We start from the raw sequence: 15018 nt of genomic DNA on the forward strand, positions 1-15018 counted from the left end.
ACGAAATTTGAACTGTTCCCCAGGACCATTATTAACTGAATCAGGTCTGCTACCACGGGTTTGGAGTAGAAGCCTGCACCTGTAGCCTTCAGGAGTTACCGTTGATCCAGGGAAACGTTACCATTTCAACGAAACAACATATTTGCATGACAAAGCCTGTCACCCCGCACGTGCAAGAATGACAAGCATACAACTGTGTGTCCAAACATCTAGGCATTTTAAAAATGTTTTATATGAATGCCAATTAAATGCAACAGTTAGCAAATACACGGCAGCCATTTTAACAAGTCTGGTTGGTGAATGCTATGCCCAGCTGCAGCATGAAGCCATTTAAAATGGCTTCAACCTCACGCAGAGTCGGAATCTATTTCTGACAGATTTTTATCACATTATTTGTCATTCGGATACCTACACGGGTGACGACTTGACAATAATATATCATTTAAAATATTTACCAAATGGAAATAAGAATAATTCAATGCAAAATATAACTTAGATATAGATAGTATGCTTGCTATCCAAAACAACTACTGAACGACAGGTTATGCTACCCGGAAATATTACACGGGCCGGAAAGGACCAATGTTAAGTGAGCACACGTCATTCCCTTTTACCCCCCAAAATTATAACCGACCGTCCAAAACATTTAAGCCGACAAAAACATCACCAACTCATCATTACTAATGGGAATTGATGCTGTCAAATGGCGTGGAAAAGGTTGCAGCCTCAAATACTGAGTATTTTGAGCGAAAGGGAGCCGAGCATTCACCTAGCTCAGCATCAGTGAACATGGCTATGGCTAACGAGTCGAAAACAGTACGCAGAAATGGAGAGCTAAGCGAATGGTAGCTAGATGGTAGGAAGGCGTGACAGGCCGCATCCTGTACTTGATGTGTAGGTAAAGAAGCATTTTTCTATTTCATTCTGCCGAGAGGCATTCATTGTCTTTTGAATGCATATTCTTTTGATGCTATAGATAGCAAGCAGTGTGTGTTGTGTATTTGTATGGGTTGCATGCGAAATCTGCTAGCTAAATAGCAGAATATTATACCAAAAGCTGTCAGTTAGGCATGTAAGCTCGTTTTTGCAAAACCCCTAATGTTTGTCAAAGCAATGTGCAACCTGAAGTTAGTAGTTCCCGTAGCTAGTATTGAGCCATAATGCAATTTTTGCAGTGGCTGAATAACAGTTGCTGATTCTGAATTTCGGTCCTCCACAGGATTGGTTATCTACATAATGTGAAAGGCAATCAAAAAGATGCGATTGTGAAATAAAATATATCTCCCTCCGCTGTTGGGAGAACACATATTTTGACTCATTGACATCTGTCAAACTTCAAAGGTAAGATTTTCCATAACGTGATCAATATATCTCCGACGTCTTATAAACATGCAATAATAATTCATATATTTTATTTACAGTTAGGGGGACTTAAAAAATGTGACACAGTGCTCAAGTCATAGGAAACTTTATGCAGTAGTAATACCCTAGTAATAAACAATAAATACATTATAATAACAATAGTAATAAAATAGTAATTCGGCATACTATACTTATATTTGGAAAACTATACATTTTAGTGAGACTGACATTTGAAAAAATATATCATTACTAAGTTTTATTTTATTTTATTTCACCTTTATTTTAACAGGGAAGATATATTGAGACCTAGGTCTCTTTTTCAAATACGCCCTGGATATTACAACATAAATATACACATTGTTAACAAAACCTTGTGTAATTTGTTTTGTGGCATCTATGAATGTGATGTTCAAGGTTCATGATTGCATTTCCATCACCTACTTTATCCCTTTTCAATAATATAAAAAAATAATGAAAATAATATATATATATATATATATATATATATATATATATATATATATATATATACACACACTACCGGTCAAACATTTTAGAACACCTACTCATTCAAGGGTTTTTCTTTATTTTTACTATTTTCTACATTGTAGAATAATAGTGAAGACAGCAAAACTATAAAATAACACATATGGAATCATGTAGTAACCAAAAAAGTGTTAACAAATAAAAATATATTTTATATTTGAGATTCTTCAAATAGCCACCCTTTACCTTGATGACAGCTTTGCACACTCTTGGCATTCTCTCAACCAGCTTCACCTGGAATGCTTTTCCAACAGTCTTGAAGGAGGTCCCACATATGCTGAGCACTTGTTGGCTGCTTTTCCTTCACTCTGTGGTCCGACTCATCCCAAACCATCTCAATTTGGTGGAGGTCAGGGGATTGGGGAGGCCAGGTCATCTGATGCAGCACTCCATCACTCTCCTTCTTGGTAAAATAGCCCTTACACAGCCTGGAGGTGTGTTGGGTCATTGTCCTGTTGAAAAACAAATGATAGTCCCACTAAGCCCAAACTAGATGGGAGAGCGTATCGCTGCAGAATGCTGTGGTAGCCATGCTGGTTAAGTGTGCCTTGAATTCTAAATATATCACAGACAGTGTCACCAGCAATGCACCCCCACACCATAACACCTCCTCCTCCATGCTTTACGGTGGGAAATACACATGCAGAGATCATCCGTTCACCCACATCGCGTCTCACAAAGACACGGCTGTTGGAACCAAAAATCTCCAATTTGGATTCCAGACCAAAGGACAAATTTCCACCGGTCGAATGTCCATTGCTCGTGTTTCTTGGCCCAAGCAAGTCTCTTCTTCTTATTGGTGTCCTTTAGTTGTGGTTTCTTTGCAGCAATTCGACCATGAAGGCCTGATTCACACAGTCTCCTCTGAACAGTTGATGTTGAGATGTGTCTGTTACTTGAACTCTGTGAAGCATTTATTTGGGCTGCAATTTCTGAGGCTGGTAACTCTAATGAACTTATCCTCTGCAGCAGAGGTAATTCTGGGTCTTCCATTCCTGTTGCGGTCCTCATGAAAGCCAGTTTCATCATAGCGCTTGATGGTTTTTGCGACTGCACTTGAAGAAACGTTCAAATATCTTGAAATGTTCCGTATTGACTGACCTTCATGTCGTAAAGTAATGATGGACTGTTGTTTCTCTTTGCTTATTTGAGCTGTTCTTGCCATAATATGGACTTGGTCTTTTACCAAATAGGGCTATCTTCTGTATACCACACCTACCTTGTCACAACACAACTGTTGTCTCAAACGCATTAAGAAGGAAATAAATTCCACAAATTAACTTTTAACAAGGCACACCTGTTAATTGAAATGCATTCCAGGTGACTACCTCATGAAGCTGGTTGAGAGAATGCCAAGAGTGTGCAACGCTGTCATCAAGGCAAAGGGTGGCTTTTTGAAGAATCTCAAATATAAAATATATGTTTAATTGTTTAACACTTTTTTAGTTACTACATGATTCCATATGTGTTATTTCATAGTTTTGATGTCTTCACTATTATTCTACAATGTAGAAAATAGTAAAAATTAATAAAAACACTACCGTTCAAAAGTTTGGGGTCACTTAGAAATGTCCTTGTTTTCCATGAAAACATACATGAACTGAGTTTGAATAGGAAATATAGCAAAATGAATAGGAAATGTTGTCATTGACAAGGTTAGAAATAATGATTTTTAATTGAAATAATAATTGTGTCCTTCAAACTTTGCTTTCGTCAAAGAATCCTCCATTTGCAGCAATTACAGCCTTGCAGACCTTTGGCATTCTAGTTGTCAATTTGTTGAGGTAATCTGAAGAGATTTCACCCCATGCTTCCTGAAGCACCTCCCACAAATTGGATTGGCTTGATGGGCACTTCTTACGTACCATACGGTCAAGCTGCTCCCACAACAGCTCAATAGGGTTGTGATCCGGTGTCTGTGCTGGCCAATCCATTATAGACAGAATACCAGCTGACTGCTTCTTCCCTAAATAGTTATTGCATAGTTTGGAGCTGTGCTTTGGGTCATTGTCCTGTTGTAGGAGGAAATTGGCTCCAATCAAGCGCCATCCACAGGGTATGGCATGGCGTTGCAAAATGGAGTGATAGCCTTCCTTCTTCAAGATCCCTTTTACCCTGTACAAATCTCCCACTTTACCACCACCAAAGCACACCCAGACCATCACATTGCCTCCACCATGCTTGACAAATGGCATCAAGCACTCCTCCAGCATCTTTTCTTTTGGTCTGCATCTCACAAATGTTCTTCTTTGTGATCCGTACACCTCAAACTTCGATTAGTCTGTCCATAACACTTTTTTCCAATCTTCCTCTGTCCAGTGTCTGTGTTCTTTTGCCCATCTTAATCTTTTATTTTTATTGGCCAGTCTGAGATATGGCTTTTGCTTTGCAACTCTGCGTAGAAGGTCAGCATCCCGGAGTCGCCTCTTCACTGTTGACGTTGAGACTGGTGTTTTGCGGGTACTATTTAATGGAGCTGCCAGTTGAGGACCTGTGAGGCGTCTGTTTCTCAAACTAGACACTCTAATGTATTTGTCCTCTTGCTCAGTTGTGCACCGGGGCCTCCCACTCCTCTTTCTATTCTGGTTAGAGCCAGTTTGCACTGTTCTGTGAAGGGAGTAGGACACAGCGTTGTACGAGATCTTCAGTTTCTTGGCAATTTCTCGCATGGAATAGCCTACATTTCTCAGAACAAGAATAGACTGACGAGTTTCAGAAGAAAGTTATTTGTTTCTGGCCATTTTGAGCCTGTAATCGAACCCACAATTGCTGATGCTCCAGATACTCAACTAGTCTCAAGAAGGCCAGTTTTATTGCTTCTTTAATCAGCATAACAATTTTCAGCTGTGCTAACATAATTGCAAAAGGGTTTTCTAATGATCAATTAGCCTTTTAAAATGATAAACTTGGATTAGCAAACACAACGTGCCATTGGAACACAGGACTGATGGTTGCTGATAATGGGCCACTGTATATACAGTTGATGTCGGAAGTTTACATACACCTTAGCCAAATACATTTAAACTCAGTTTTTCACGATTCCTGACATTTAATCCTAGTAAAAGTTCCCTGTCTTAGGTCAGTTAGGATCACCACTTTAACCCTCCCGTTGTCCTAGGGTCAAAATGACCCGCCACTGTGTTAAACCAACTTTATTTTTTGATCATTTGTGAAAAGGAGGCAGTGATACTTTCTTTAAAGTCTCACTGCCTCCATCTCACAAATGATCCCAAAAATATAAAAATTTAATAAAGTTGGTTCAACACAGTGGCGGGTCATTTTGACCCTAGGACAACGGGAGGGTTAATTTAAGAATGTGAAATGTCAGAATAATAGTAGAGAGAATGATTTATTTCAGCTTTTATTTATTTCATCACATTCCCAGTGGGTCAGAAGTTTACATACACTCAATTAGTATTTGGTAGCACTGCCTTTAAAATGTTTAACTTGGGTCAAACGTTTCGGGTAGCCTTCCACAAGCTTCTCACAATAAGTTGGGTGAATTTTGGCCCATTCCTCCTGACAGAGCTGGTGTAACTGAGTCAGGTTTGTAGGCCTCCTTGCTCGCACACGCTTTTTCAGTTCTGCCCACACATTTTCTATAGGATTGAGGTCAGGGCTTTGTGATGGCCACTCCAATACCTTGATTTTGTTGTCCTTAATCCATTTTGCCACAACTTTGGAAGTATACTTGCATTGTCCATTTGGAAGACCCATTTGCGACCAAGCTTTAACTTCCTGACTGATGTCTTGAGATGTTGCTTCAATATATCCACATCATTTCCTTCCTCATGATGCCATCTATTTTGTGAAGTGCACCAATCCCTCCTGCAGCAAAGCACCCCCACAGCATGATGCTGCCACCCCCGTGCTTCACGGTTGGGATGGTGTTCTTCGGCTTGCAAGCCCCCCCTTTTTCCTCCAAACATAACGATGGTCATTATGGCCAAACAGTTCTATTTTTGTTTCATCAAACCAGAGGACATTTCTCCAAAAAGTACGATCTTTGTCCCCATGTGCAGTTGCAAACCGTAGTCTGGCTTTTTTATGGCGGTTTTGGAACAGTTGCTTCTTCATTGCTGAGTGGTCTTTCAGGTTATGTCGATATAGGACTCGTTTTACTGTGGATATAGATACCTTTGTACCTGTTTCCTCCAGCATCTTCACAAGGTCCTTTGCTGTTGTTCTGGGATTGATTTGCACTTTTCGCACCAAAGTACGTTCATCTATAGGAGACAGAACGCGTCTCCTTCCTGAGCGGTATGATGGCTGCGTGGTCCCATGGTGTTTATACTTGCGTACTATTGTTTGTACAGATGAACGTGGTACCTTCAGGCGTTTGGAAATTGCTCCCAAGGATGAACCAGACTTGTGGAGATCTACAAAACATTTTCTGAGGTCTTGGCTGATTTATTTTTATTTTCCCATGATGTCAAGCAAAGAGGCACTGAGTTTGAAGGTAGGCCTTGAAATACATCCACAGGTACACCTCCAATTGACTCAAATTATGTCAATTAGCCTATCAGAAGCTTCTAAAGCCATGACATCATTTTCTGGAATGTTCTAAGCTGTTTAAAGGCACAGTCAACTTAGTGTATGTAAACTTCTGACACACTGGAATTGTGATACAGTGAATTATAAGTGAAATAATCTGACTGTAAACAATTGTTGGAAAAATTACTTGTGTCATGCACAAAGTAGATGTCAGCTTCACCTGGAATGCTTTTCCAACAGTCTTGAAGGAGTTCCCATATATGCTGAGCACTTGTTGGCTGCTTTGAGAGAATGCCAAGAGTGTGCAAAGCTGTCATCAAGGCAAAGGGTGGCTATTTGAAGAATCTCAAATATAAAATATATTTTGATTTGTTTAACACTTTTTTGGTTACTACATGATTGCATATGTATTATTTCATAGTTTTGATGTCTTCACTATTATTCTACAATATAGAAAATATAAAAAATAAAGAAAAACCCTTGAATGAGTAGGTGTGTCCAAACTTTTGACTGGTACTGTATATAGTGATTTCTTTTAAGCTAAAGAAAATGTAATTTGATCGTGCATACTTTGGTGTATCATCATGGTACAAATGTTGGTGTATTTACAAATGTCAGCCGTTCAATTGAGCAGTTTTTATCAATCAGAAATGTGTATTTTGACTAATGTAGTCTCTGTTTTTCAGTGAGGAGAAGGAAACATCATCTCTTCCCAGAGAATGAGTGGATGAGGGAAACGATGATATGGATGAAAACATTGTAACTGAAACAGCCAACCAACAGCTGTTGACTGAGCTGCTCTCTAATAAAGATTGTTCTGTGCCATAAAACACAGAGACCAACAACCAACAACAGACCAACAACAATTGCACACCAAAACAAGGCCTTTTCTCCCCATGAAACTGTACATTTCAAAGTGTTTAAGCCTAAATAAAATGGCACCAACCCATCAAGATAAAAAGAGAATACGGTATCCACGTTGAAAAGAACTGTAAGAACTGTTTGCGTTTGAGAAAAAAGACCCCCCCCCAACTTTACACTATATAACCCCATTCCCCACACACTTGCTCCCTCTCCTCTTGGATGGAGAGTGGGGGCAGTGGGCGATCTGGTGGAAGTAGCAGCAGCCGAAGTGCGCGAACAGGGGGGACCGGCAGTGTTATCGGGCGGAGTTCGGGATCGAGCCGAGGCGACTCAGGCAATTCCAGGTCAAACAGTGGCACTGCAGGATCCCTCGGCCGAAGCTCATCTGTTGGCGGCAGTGGTGGGATCATTGTCGCTGCTCCTGGTGCTGGAGGTGTGGCTCCTGCACCCCCATGTGCCAGTGAGTGGGAGATGTTCCAATTTGGAAAATACAATCTGGACATAATAGAGATGTTAAGCGGACACCAGGCCCATCAGTTCAAAGGCCTTGGGTTAGAACGACAGCTACAGCATCAGCAGCAAGTGCAGCTTCACCAGCACCAGCTCCAGCAGCAGCAACAACAACAGGCCGAGACCTCAGGAGCTCTCCTGTCTGGGCTAGGCCTTGGGTCCCTCCAAGGGGCCAGAAGCAACGCCTTTTCCGATTCTGCCTCTATTTTCGCCAAAATGAGCGCCCCTCCTCCTCCCCCTCTACAACAACAACCTTCTTCGTCCTCACAAAGCTCAAGATCCAAGTCAAGCAAGATGAGTAGCAGCAGCAGCTCAAGCCATGTGTCGGGCTACCCACAGTTCCTGCGTTCCTTCCACCCGACAGAGGCAGCTCTGGCACAGGAGCAACTGCATTCTGGGGTCGGCCGCTTCGAGCACTTTGCTGGGGGTAGCAGTGGTGGGGGTGCCGGGGGGTTGGGAGTTGCCCCCCCTCCACCACCCCCTCTGCATCCAGGCCTCTCTGTCCCCCAAGCATCACCTGGCCCTTCATCCTCTTCCCCCTCCCCCTCTAGTTCAGTGGTATCTAACAATCCCCCCAGTAGCAGTGCAGTCACCTCTCTGGGACACCAGCTGGTTGGGGCCCAATCTGATGCACGGAGCCTTCACCAGCAGTTCAGTTGCATGCTAGCTGCTAATCAGTACTTTCTCTCTGGGGTGCCTGCTAATGCTAGCTTAGAGCAGTTTCTGGTTCAGCAGGGAACCCACAACCACCTGGGGATAGGTTTAGGTCAGAGTGAGGGATCCAGCTCAGGCCTTGCTCCACCTCCAGCTCTGCATTCCTCTCATTCACATGGCCTCTCTACCGCTCAGCCACAGCAGCAGCAGCCTCCACAGCAGCAGCAGCTGCCTCCCCATACCCTGTCCCACCCCCACTCTCACTCCCACCCTCACCACCCCCTCCACCCAGGATCCCAGCCGTCCTCCCTGGGTGGTTTTGACTTCCAGGGCATCCCAGTGCTCTCCTCCAATCAGCTGGCCTCTCTGATGCAGCAGGAAGCAGGCCTGCCGCTCCCCCTGCCGCTTCATCTGTCCCTCTCCAAGGATGATGGCAAGGGGGACAGCAGTGGGGGCGGAAGCAGCAGCAGTAGGAGGAAGAAAGCGATGGCTGGCTACCTGCCACAGAGGAAGTCAGATGGCGGCAGTAACAGCAGCAGCGGCCACGGCAGTGGGAACCCCAATGCTAGCAGCAGTACAGGGGGTCTGGGCCACGACCCCTCCCCAGGGCTGGTTGTCGGTGGGGGCGGAGGGGTTGGCATGTCAGGTTTGGGAGGAGATCCATCCCTCCTTGCCTCTTCATCATCCTCATCATCATCAGTTGTCTCATCATCCTCTTCCTCTGGCCCCTCCACTGCAGCATCAGTCCTGGTTACTAATGGTTCTCACCTATCCAAAGCTGATAACATGGGCTCCATGCCATCTGCATCTACACAGGATGACACTGAGCCCCTCTATAACTGTGGTGAGTGTGGCAAAACCTTCACTCACCTCTCCAGCCTTCGCAGGCACCTGCGCATGCATGAGTCTACGGCAGCAGGTACTAGCAATAATGCCAGCATTAACCCAAACCCGACTCATATCCAACCACCAACTGACCCCAGTCTCCCACACTCCACCCAGGATCTGAACTCTCAATCTAGCTCGCTGTCCTCCCAACAATCATCCAACTCAGTCCAGGCCTCATCCTCCTGCCCCAGCCCTGACAAGACCTTCAATTGCTCAGATTGTGGCAAGCACTTCAAGAAGAAGGGGCACCTCCTCCAACATGGCGTCATCCACTCAGAGGCTCGCCCGTATGGCTGCAGCATCTGCTCTCGGGCTTTCAACCGCCGTGAGTCGCTGACGCGACACGAGAAGATTCACCAGGACAAGCCCTTCCGCTGCCCAGCCTGCGGTCGATGCTTCCGTGAGAGCACCTCTCTACTCAACCATGCTGCCTCTGGCACATGCGGCAAGCCAGGTAGGACATCAAAACCACAGGGCAGCAGCAAGGAAGGAGCTGTAGGTGAGGGCAGAATAGGAGGAGGGGGCGGAGGAGAAGGTGGAGTGGGGGATTACCAGGGTGGTAGAGGGGTAATTTATGGGAAAACTGAGGAAGAGGAAGAGGGTGTGATCATGGGAGGTGAGGGGGTTCAGAAGTCAAGGCTAGGGTGTGATGGTGGTCTGTTTCAGTCAGAGAGGGGAGGGAATGCTAACAGCAGGGACAGGCCAGATGGTAAATACCCCACTGATTACTCTCGGAATCGTTACACAGGCTACCATGACGACCACCGTTCTCAAGGTAACCCGTCTCCGTGTTACTCTGGAGCCTCCCCCTGTGGCAGCGGGATGGCAGGCCCGGCGCTGAGGAAGGCGCCCTTGGCCCCGACGCTGCACCCCCACCCTCAGAGTCAAACCCAACATCACCACCAGCAGCAGCAGCCTCACCTCCCCCTGTCCTCTCTCCTGGATGACTCTGAAGACGACGTCACCAGCTCTGTCAACAACGCAATCTCAGCCATCGCCGCTGCAGCTGCCGCCAACTGTGATATGAACAGTGGGAACAGAGGCGACGATAGAAGGGATATCATCGGAGGGCTGTTGGGGGGGCTGGACTTAGGCCCCTTGGGTTCCCCTTCATCAACATCTGGAATGGATAAGACCTATAGAGGAGCAGGGAACCAGGATGGTATGAGTGGTAATATGAACCACAACCAACAGCAGGGGAGTGATCCACAGAACCCTGCTGCCAAACCAAAACGTCCCCGGAAACCCAGAAAGCCCAAAGACCCCAACGCTCCTCCTAAACGCAGGCAGTACACCCCCAGAGCTCCCAGAGAGTCGAGCAATATCCCGCGGCCATATCTGTGCAGTGTTTGCGGCAGGGGGTTTGCACGCCGCGAGACCCTCCGTAGGCACGACCGCGTCCATACTGGGGAGAAGCCCCACCGCTGCAGTACATGTGGGAAGTACTTCAGAGAGGCCTTCCACCTCACCAAGCACCACACAGTTCACTCTGGGGAGAAGAACTACAAGTGCAGCCTGTGTGGGAAAGAGTTTGGCTACTCCCAGAGCCTCAAGAGGCACGGGAAGCTCCATCAGAAAGGGGAGCTGGAAGAGGTGCCCACAACACCAGGAGGGGAGAACCTCAACAACTTCAACACAAACCCCTCATGTGTTATGGGCCAAGACAGGGAACAGAACCAAGGAAACACCTCCTCCTCCTATTACTCATACCCCCAAGATGTCAAGCCTCAAGGCTCCAACAGCCAGCCCCCACCCAGGCTCTACACCTGTGCGATATGCTGGAAGTCTTTCCGCCATCACTTCCACCTGACGGCTCATCACCAGACGGTCCATGAGAACGGAGGTGAGAAGCTGTTCAGCTGCGAGGTGTGTGGGAAGGCCTTTGCCTACTCCAACAGCCTCACGCGACACAGGCTGTCACAGCACGGCCTGGCGCGCACCGGCCCTGACAACACACAAGGGGACGCCAGTGGGTCAGTGGGAAACAGTGCAGCTGGTGGTGGAGTGAGTGGGACTGCGTCAGAGAGCGAGGCAGCCACCAACGCCCTCCTTCAGATGGCACCTTCCACTGAGGGCCACGGTGGGCAGCAGAGTCACAGTGTTGTCACCCACAGTCATCAACAACAGCCACCTCAGCCCCCAGCTGGCTACTCCCCCCTTTTCTATGATGCTGGTACGGCCCACTCCTCAGCCTCCAGCGTCCCTCCCTACTCTCAGCCCCTGCCACCCAACTCCACAATCATGCCCCCTCAGCACCAGCATTCCCCAGCAAGGGTTAAAGGGGAGCACATTTACCCAGCTGGGTCCAGTAGTCACACCCTTCACACCACGGCTCCATTCCAGCCCCTCACGGAGCTGCCGTCCGACCATCATCACCACCACCACCACCACCACCATTCTTCACATCACCACCACCGTTCAGAGCCCCAGTCCCAGCAACAACACCACAGGAACATCCAATCACACGATGATATGAGGAGGCACAAGAAGAAGAAGAAAAAGTCAGACAGGAGGGAGGGGAGCGAGGGGAGGGGGGACATGTGGGGGGAGTCCTCAGGCTTCCTCAGAGACGAGGGGAGGAAAGACAAGAGGAAGAGGAGGTCTGTTTTCCAAAAACAGTTGAGGAAGAAAAAGCTGCTGTTGAAAATTAGACGAGGGGGGGAAGCGGGAGGGGGAGGATATGAGTTGGTCACAACAAGAGGGATGAAGTTACAAATCCTGTCATCTCTCAAAGTCCCAGTGAAACGTTTTTCCTGCTCCATCTGTCCCCACGCCATGTTCGCTCGCCAGGCTGGCCTGCTAGCCCACAGGGCAGCTAAACACACCCAGAGAGTCCTGTCCCCCCAGGAGCGTCTCTGCTGCGGTGTGTGTGGGAAGCAGTCTCATAGGCTCCTGGAATCCTTCATCCACCGTGCGACTCATCGGGGGTCCTTCTCCTGCAGGCGCTGCTCCGCTCGCTTCTGGAACGCCCCCCTCCTCCGCAGGCACAAGGTGACCTGCCGACATAGGGCCAAGGGACTGCCACGAGGTGGCGCTATCAGCCTGAAGTCATCCAAGAGGGTGGGGGAGAGGAAGAGCGGAGAGGAGCGGAGGGAGATGTCGCACTCCCTGCTTACAGAGTACAGATACTGAGCTTGCTGACTTCTAAAGTAGTGGCGTTTAAATTTTCACTGATAGGAAAGGGAGAGGTTATCAGTTTTGGACTATACATAGAAGAAGATGGACTTTAAAAAGCCTTTGGGGTGGGGGGGGGGGGGGGGGCATTGAATTGGTCTGGTGTCTGTCTTGACCTCCTCAACTCACTGACTGTTAGAACAAGTGTTTTAACAACATGAACTACTGTAGATCAACCAAGGATCACCCGGAATTCTTCCATCCAAACTGTATGGGAGGATGTTGAAAGACATTGCTGTTTTCACATGATCATTAACCCTTAAGTGCATTGACACTATGCTTGGCTGACACTGTGCAGTTATTAGACACGTTTAGGTGATTTGACCTGCTAATTTAACTCTACCCCCTCCGCCTTACTAGCATCCCTGCTATACCCCTAGCTGTATGATAACTCTGTCTCTGCTGTGTACTATGTCTTGTTGATGTTCACCTAGAGCCCTTTTGGGGATTTTTTTAATGTAAAAAGTGCATTTAGTAGGATGAGGGAGAGAGGGGGACACAGACTTCTGGTTGGTAGAGAGGCAGTCTGTCTGTCGGTGCATGTGTGTTTTTTGGTCAGTTTGTTGCAGAGGTTGTGAATTCAGAATGTGATGGTTAATTCAGTACATCCAAAAAGGACGTGTTTTTAGCGTAAGTTAACAAAGTCGTGAAAAATTTCCCCAGTGATTTAATCACATTTAAAAAATAGATTTGAGAATCTTAATAGATTGAAGTGAATACCACTTCCAGACAAAAAAGTGTATCTTACAAAAAGCCTTGCTAATCATGATCACTTTATTTAATTTCATGCCTGTGGAAACAACTGTAGCTTTTATACTAAGAGATTGAGATCAAGACAGGATGAAAAAAGCTTACTGTAACGTATATTGTGTTAATATCTTATCACTGCTTTGTTTTTCTTTTCACAAAGTACTTTATTTCGCTTTTACTGTTCCTTCTTTATAATGGGTTAAAGGCTAGGAGCTGTCATAGTAGCAAAAACGGTTATGATTACATGTATTAATGTGTGTAACTCCATCTGTCTACCTGCCAAACACGTATTTGATCCTTTCCTCTGCTCTTATTTTTTGCTGAGTTGCAATCATGTTCATACCCCTGTCAAGCCTTGTTTTATCTACTAAAGAAAAATAATAGTTCTAAGTACATTTCTATCACTTTATTTACTTAAAACAAAGATAGTTGTTGATTATACTTCAGCATTGAATAAAACATAAGTGTTCTCCGCTGTGCTTTTTCTCCATGTATCATGTAATTCTAATGATGACGAACTGGATACTTACTGATAATTAATCATGTGGGTATTGACTCTATAATGAGTAAAATGTTACAAATACCAAAATCAGTATACTAGTTTTGAAGATATATAGTTGAATAGCTGTGTGGCCCTGATGGATTAGAGGATGTCATCATGGATATACAAATACATTTCAACTTAGCACAACTATGGTTATCCACTTATTGCCAGGTCATTCCAATGAATGTTGTATATTTGACTAGAAATGCATTTTTTTTTGCTTTGCTTTCCATGACCCCAATTTGAAATGGCCACAACTCACAACCACCCAAAATAAATAATGAATGGACTTCTGCAGCCTACAGTACTGTGTTAAATCCACTAGATGGCATTAGGCACCTCATTTCTGCCCACTGTACTCTGGCCCTTGTGTGGTAGAGTGTGGGAGTCACATGGATTTTACACCGATAGGGGGTGGATTCAAGAGGCAGAACGTGCAGTGTCCATGTCTGAGCCTTGTGTGAATGTGACTGAGTGACCGAGTGTGTACAAATGTGTGTGTGTGTGCAGACTCATGCTTGCATGCGAGTGTGAGATAAATCTATTTGTGTACTACATTTACGTCATTTATCAGACACTCTTATCCAGAGTGACTTACAGTTAGTGAGTGCATACATTTTCATACTGGCCCCCCGTGGGAAACGAACCCACAACCCTGGCGTTGCAAGCGCCATGCTCTACCAACTGAGCTACAGGGGACTACAGCTACTACACAAATAGAACATCAACATAAATGCATGCATACAAACATACATAGTCTACATCCAGAATTGCTAGGCAGTTATGGCTGTCCTACTGACCTAGTTATGTTAGTTTGTGTGAATATAGGCTATTGTAATGTAAACTACAGTATTAGAGTTCACCTTAATGAATATGACAGCTATGGTCTGTTGTTCTGGTGTGACTTGAGTATGTTTTATGTGGCAGCAGCACTGTCACACTAACTGCTATAGAGGGATATGCACATTTCCCTTCATTATGCTTATTCCAGCTGTATCAACACCAAATGCTACTAAACAACAATAATTAATGTCTAAATACAAAAAGAAACATGAAATTCTAACACTACCATTTTCATTTCTAGAAACCATGGTCTGTTCATGTGCTAGTGCGTTCTCCACGTCATGTAGGCCTATAGCCGAAGAAGCATATTATAGGCTACAGTGGGGGAAAAAAGTATTTAGTCAGCCACCAATTGTGCAAGTTCTCCCACTTAAAAAGATGAGAGAGGC

General features: G+C 45.5%; 1 protein-coding gene across 4 annotated transcripts; it reads left to right on the forward strand.

Annotated features, from left to right (window-relative positions):
- Positions 1-325: 325 nt before the first annotated feature.
- LOC311112021 (uncharacterized protein) lies at positions 326-13712 on the forward strand. 4 transcript variants are annotated; one of them, XM_084154982.1, is made up of 4 exons: positions 610-898; positions 1220-1341; positions 7089-9772; positions 10067-13712. In XM_084154982.1, the coding sequence occupies exons 3-4, from the start codon at positions 7486-7488 to the stop codon at positions 12448-12450; spliced, it is 4671 nt and encodes a 1556-aa protein (XP_084011108.1). In that variant the 5' UTR covers positions 610-898; positions 1220-1341; positions 7089-7485; the 3' UTR covers positions 12451-13712. The 4 variants fall into 4 exon arrangements, with proteins under 4 accessions (XP_084011106.1, XP_084011108.1, XP_084011105.1 ...); XM_084154980.1 differs by having other exon boundaries at positions 326-894; positions 7089-13712; XM_084154979.1 differs by having other exon boundaries at positions 7089-13712.
- The last annotated feature ends 1306 nt before the right edge of the window (positions 13713-15018 follow it).

This window comes from Coregonus lavaretus (assembly GCF_964263955.1).
Source record: "Coregonus lavaretus genome assembly, chromosome: 3".
NCBI classification, from domain to species: domain Eukaryota; kingdom Metazoa; phylum Chordata; class Actinopteri; order Salmoniformes; family Salmonidae; genus Coregonus; species Coregonus lavaretus.

What these genes read in the sequence shown, in the direction of transcription:
- LOC311112021 (XM_084154980.1), top strand. Translation starts at nt 7,486, where the DNA reads ATGGAGAGTGGGGGCAGTGGGCGATCTGGTGGAAGTAGCAGCAGCCGA.